Below are 6345 nucleotides of genomic sequence, written 5' to 3'. Positions count from 1 at the left end.
AATAATTGGTTGGGAGTGGAATCACCTCCACTCACTTTGACATGTAATCGACTGTGACAAGAATGTACTTGTTCCCTTTGATGGAATGAAGGGGCCCATGAAGTCTATACCCCAGCAATCAAATACCTCAATCTCCAAGATACTATTCAACGACATTTCATGACGCTTTGAGATGTTCCCAGGTCTCTGACAATTATCACACGCCCTCACTAAAGCATGAGTATCTTTAAATAGTGTCGGCCAATAGAATCCCAACTAAAGTCCCTTAGTTGTTGTTCTATCACCACTGTTATGGCCGCCATAAGGTGACGAGTGACAACCCTCAATAATTGCATTTACTTCCTTTACTGGAACACATCTTCTTACCAATTGATCTCTGCCAACTTTGTAAAGATACGACTTATTCTAAATATAGAATCTACTATCATGCAGGAGCTGCTTCTTTCTCTCGTGATTATCATTAGGATGGTACACTTCACTTACTAGGAAATTCACCATGTCAGCTTACCATAGTAGTTCGGCTGACTGAAGAGCAAAAGGTTGCTCATCTGGAAAGGTCTCTTAGATCACCACACCCTCATCAACATACTCTCGATCCTCAAGTCTGGACAAATGATCTGCTACTTGGTTCTTTGTGCCCTTTCAATCTAGAGTCTCAATAGCAAACCCTTGCAGCAGGAATACCCAACGAATGAGCCTAGATTTTGCATCTGTCTTCATAAACAAGTAGCGAACATCAGTGTGATTAGTGTACACTATCACTTTTGTTCCGACCTTCACGAACAAGTAGAGAACAACAGTGTGATCAGTGTACACTATCACTTTTGTTCCCACCAAGTAAGATCTGAATTTGTCAAAGGCGTAAACCAAAACCAATAACACCTTCTCTGTGACAATATAGTTCATTTGTTCTGGATCAAGTGTTTGCTGGCACACGTAAAATGAAAGATCTTGTCTCTCTTTACCTAGGAACAACCCAGCAACAAAATCACTTGGATTACACATCAACACAAATGGTAGAGTCCAGTCAGGTGCTATAATAATAGGTGAAGTTACCAACTTCTTTTTCAGCTCCTCAAAAGCCCACAGCCAGGCTTCTTTGAATACAAAGTTCACCTTTTTTTCAAGCAGCTTACACATCGGATATTCAATCTTCAAAAAGTCTTTGATGAACCACCAATAGAAACCTGCATGTCGTAAGAAAATACGCACCCCTTTAATAAAAGATAGGGGTAGTAGCCTCTCAATCGCTTCCACCTTAGCCTTGTCAACTTCAATGTACTTGAGATTTTATGTTGGAGAAAAATACCTTCGTGAACCATGCAGTGAGATTTGTCCCAATTCAGTTCTAAATTTGTCTCCTCACAACGAGCTAGGGCTGCATCCAGATGTTGCAAACAGTTATCGAACGTGTTACACCTCGTAAAATTTTCCGTTAATGCATAGTGAATAGACTAACGAAGGGCACGAAGTATACGATGTTTCAATAAGTAATAAATAGCATTTTGATGATCCTAATTGAGCATTCAAAGACATTCGAGGTAAGAGAAGAAAGTTTGCCTAGAAAGGCAAGGTATACGTTATGTATCGGATAAGATTTACGTGTAACAAGTTAATGATGACTAAGTGATGTTTTGGAGAAGAGTTATAACATTCATTAGATTATTAATGAGGTGTTAAACAAGTGTTAATAAGGTTCCATAAGGATTGGAGATCGAACGAGTCGACGAGAACGAGTTTCGGAAAAGCTAGGCATTATACGGCCCAACATACTAGCCGTATAAAATATACTGGCCGTATGTTTGGCTGTATATTCTACCCAGAATGGCAGCCTTCACTGGACCAAATCTACAGCCACACATACGGTCCATATAAATTATACTGACCGTATGTTGGTCCGTAGAACTGAGTCGGGACAGGTTCTAAATTAATATAAAGGACCCAAGTTCGTTTCATTTCATTTCATTTTCACTCCCCTTCTCTCAAGAACTCTCTAGAATATTTCTCCACACCTTTTCCACAAGAACTCAAGAGAAATTGATGATCAACTTCATCAAACCAAGAGAATCAAGTGCAATAAACTCATTAAGGTTCATCTAAGACAAGAAATCCAAGTGGAAGTGGAACTAGGATTTTGCTCAAGTGAAGTGTTTCCACCCAAAGTCCATTACTACACCATCTAAGGTAAGTTTTATGGTCATTCCATGTTGTTTAAGGTATTGAGAGGTTGAAAGATTTGGATTGTAAAAGGAGATAGAAAATGGGTCATGAATGAAAGATTTGGAATGAGTCATGATTCTTGATATGTTGTGATTATAATTATGTTATAAATGATATTAAGAACATGGGATAGACATTTTATATGTGTGAATGTAATAATGTGCTATAACCATGGATATGGATGATTTGAAATGAATTGGGAAATATGGATGATATAGGTGTGTGAAGATTGTTGCTTATGATGTTGTGAGTGTTATTATAGACGTTTGGGAGTTGATATATGATATGGAGAAAGTTGTATAAACAAAGGCGATGCTGCCCAATTTTCTCTAGCTTTAGTCAAGTATGATAAGCTATCGATTATCTAATGTTAGTATAAACTCTAATGAAGGTAGAAAAGTGAGCATTGAAGGAGAACATTCAAGTGATAGAATAGATAAACAAAAAGGTATGTAAGGCTAACCCTTCTTTCAATAAGGCATGGTTCCTTGGCTATATATCTATTCTTTCAGGAGTCTATATTGACCTCCAAATGATTCTACCTTTAAAGCTACTAAAGCTCATGATTCTCGTTATGTTTACGATTCTACTAAATCCCTTATATGATGGGTGATCCTCTAAGGATAGATGCAATGAAACGACGATAGTAATGATATCGAAGATGCTTATGGGCTCTTATGTATATGTGTCTATGTATGACTATTATGTAACACCGAGCTTATATTGTCGGGTATGATATGTATTGCGTGCACTCCACTACAGTGGGGTACGCATAACCCTGAGCCTTGGTAGGGCCAGGTATGTATAATCACCGAGCCTTGCCATGGCCGGGTATGTGAAACACCGAACCTTCATGGACGGGTATGCTATGAATACGAATATGGATATAAATACGAATACGGATATGGATATGGATGTATGTATATGTACATGTGTATACTCAAACACGCATTAGAAATGGAAGGTCCTTATGAAAGGCAAGTAAGTGTTTATGACGATGGTTCGACTACCTCCCATCTTATGCTATTTCTTATGTTGTCTCTTATGCTTCTATAATGATGTTGATTATGCTACATTATTCGTACTGACGTCCATTTGTTTTTGGACGCTGTGTCATGCCCGCAGGTGGCCAGGGAGACAGGCTTGATCCATAGCTTTATTACTCAGGGACTACGTAGCGGAGCTCCATTTCATTCGGAGCTACAACTTTTGGTATCTATTCTTTTGTGTACATACTTATGGGCATGGCGGGGTCCTGTCCCTTCTATATGATGTGACATACTCTTCTTAGAGGCTCGTAGACATGTGTATATGGTTAGATGTCTTTAGCCTTGTCGGCTTATATTTTGTATATCATTTTGATAGCCTCGTTGGCTTATGTACATTGATATGTGCATAGTTGTTGATAGTGATATAAATGTATTGTTGCCCAATGAGATTAGCATGAATGATGGATAGAAAGTATTATTGGGCTATGTGGCTCACCTAGCTGAAAATGTGAATGTACCATAAGAGGTGCCCGGGTGGGTTAGCGCCGGGTACCCGTTATGGCCCTCCGGTTGGGTCGTGACAAAACGAGTCTCCAAATACGAAAAAGACACTCATAAATACCTCCATATATTTTTCCACCATGTCAGTGAAAATAGATATCATACACCTATGGAAGGTACCCGATGCATTACATAACCCGAATGGCATCCTCTAGAATGGAAAAGTGTCATAGGGACATGTGAAATGGTCTACTCCTAATCTTCCGGTGCTATCATGATCTGGTTGTAACCCGAATAACCATCCAAAAAATAATAGTAGTCGTGCCCGGCCAGTCGATCTAACATCTAGTCCATGAATGGTAAAGGAAATTGATCCTTTCTGGTTGTAGTGTTCAGCTTGCGATAATCAATGCAGATTCACCAACCAGTCACAGTTCTCTGCGACACTAACCCATCTTTTTCATTCTTCATAACAGTCATTCCCCTATCTTGGAATACATTGAACGGGGCTCACCCATTTACTGTAAGAGATGGGTAAATAATGCTTGCATCAAGCCATTTTATTACCTCTTTCTTCACCACCTCTTTCATAATTAGGTTTAGCCTTTTCTACTGCTCAACACTCGATTTGCTGTCCTCCTCCATCAATATCTTGTGTATGCAAAATGAGATACTAATTCCCCAAATGTCAACTATTGTCATGCCAAGAGCTCTTATTCTATCCCTGAGCACTCACAACACACGTTTAACCTGCACATCAGAGAAAAAGGCAGAGAGAATCATGGGCAGTGTGTTATCACTACCCAAATAAGCATAACGAAAGTGAGAAGGTAAAGTTTAAAGTTCAAGAATCGGAGTGTCCTCAATGGAGGGTTTTGGCTTCTTCCAAGTGTCAGGCTTTTTGAGGTCTTCGAATGGCTTATTTCCCTGCACATATGGGCAAGAAGTGTCAAGGATGAAAAGACACTCCTCAACTTCTGCATCGCCCTCTAGCTCCTTATTGTAAACCAATGCCCTCTCCAAGGTATCTTTGGAGGACAAGAAATAATCAAGTCCTGCACTTGTCAACTCAGGCTCCATAATAGTTATCATTTTCAGCTCCTCATAATGGGTAGGCAATTCAGTAGCTTTGAACACATCAAAAGTGGCCTCTTGACCATCCACCTTCATGGATATCCTACCTTCTCTGACTCGAATAATAGCATCAGCAGTAGCTAAAAATCCCCTCCCAAGAATGAGAGGCACTTGCTTGTCAGCTTTGTAATCAAGAATGATGAAATGAAATGGAAGAATGAAGGTCTCCACTTTCATAAGGACATCTTCAATTATACCATCGAGATATACCAAAGATTTGTTTGCAAGCTGCAATGTCACAGTGGTTGGTCTTGGTTCACCCAAACCCAACGTTTTGAGCATAGAAGTCGGCATCAAATTGATACTAGCACCCAAATCACATAATGCTCGCCTAAACTCAACATTCCCAATAGTGATGGAAGTAGTGAAACTGTCTGAGTCTTTCAGCTTTGGAGGAATTTTACTCCTCACTCTGGAACAATACTCTTCAGTAAGTGTTACCGTCTCGAACTCTGTTAGACGTCTTTTGTTTGCAACAACGTCTTTGATGTACTTAGCATATTTTGGAAGCTCCTGCAAGAGCTCCACCAAAGGGATGTTGACATGTACCTGTTTCAAGATCTCAAGAAATTTCTTACAAGCTAAATCTACTTTCTGCTTCTGGGGTCTCTGTGGGAATAGTGGTGGTGGCTTACATGCCACCACCTCTGGCTGCTCTGTAACATTCTCAGCACTCTTCTGTTTGGTCTCTGTCCTCTTAGTAGGGATTTGTTCAGCATTTACCTTCTTATTCTTTGGTGGAACTTTCTCTAGGTGTCTGTTATTCCTCAAAGAGACAGCGTGAAGTTGTTCTTTCGGATTCTTTTCAGTATTGCTTGGAAGCGCACTCTGTGGTATGATAGTTTGAGAAACCACCATCGGGTCCATATGATGTTCTAGCTCATGGATGGATTTCTGCATCTCATTCATTATCTGCCGTTACTGAGCCATCCATTGCTTCATCACATCTTCTATAGAACCACCTGTCTACGGATGATTTTTTAAAATTCAAATTATAATTGTTTCTAAAGTGATTTCCACTACCACGATTGTGTAGCCCTACATAATTGACAGATTATGGATTCGATGGACAGTCCATAATTGTATGATCATTTTTACAACACTCACAAGTTGCTCGTACCCATTGCATACTACTGCACCGGATTGACATTTGGAGAATTTTACCAACTTGTTCATAGAATGAACAAGTTGACCAATGTCAGCTCGAATAGCTGTAACATAATCTACTTGAAGTACCCTAACAAGCTTTTGTATGGGTCCTGACTAGCCTGGCTCTAAGTAGTCCTGACTACCTTCAAACATGAGATCCAGAAGAGCTTCTATCTCATCATACATTTTAGATCTGGCCTTGAGCTGAAGCATTCATCAATTCCATTAAATCATGCCTTAGCCTTTCCACAAAATAGTGTCCGATGATCTCCTTCGGCTGCATTTGGTGCCGACTGTCTTGAAAGTAACCCTTCTCTCTTTCCAAGCTTGTGTCAACGATTCAGAGTCTTTC

General features: G+C 39.8%; 1 protein-coding gene across 1 annotated transcript; it reads right to left on the bottom strand.

Annotated features, from left to right (window-relative positions):
• Positions 1 to 4547: 4547 nt before the first annotated feature.
• Positions 4548 to 5753, bottom strand: LOC132607913 (uncharacterized). Its single transcript, XM_060321993.1, has one exon. It carries the CDS (start codon positions 5751 to 5753, stop codon positions 4548 to 4550), a length of 1206 nt encoding a protein of 401 aa, XP_060177976.1.
• Positions 5754 to 6345: the final 592 nt, after the last annotated feature.

The sequence above is a fragment of the Lycium barbarum genome, chromosome 8 (genome assembly GCF_019175385.1).
Source record: "Lycium barbarum isolate Lr01 chromosome 8, ASM1917538v2, whole genome shotgun sequence".
In the NCBI taxonomy this organism is placed as follows: Eukaryota; Viridiplantae; Streptophyta; class Magnoliopsida; order Solanales; family Solanaceae; genus Lycium; species Lycium barbarum.
The sequence above is the reverse complement of the archived record's forward strand: the minus strand, read 5'-3'. Positions and strand labels throughout refer to the sequence as shown.

Excerpts from the sequence above, each read along its gene's own strand:
- LOC132607913 (XM_060321993.1), bottom strand. The coding sequence starts at position 5,753 with ATGAATGAGATGCAGAAATCCATCCATGAGCTAGAACATCATATGGAC.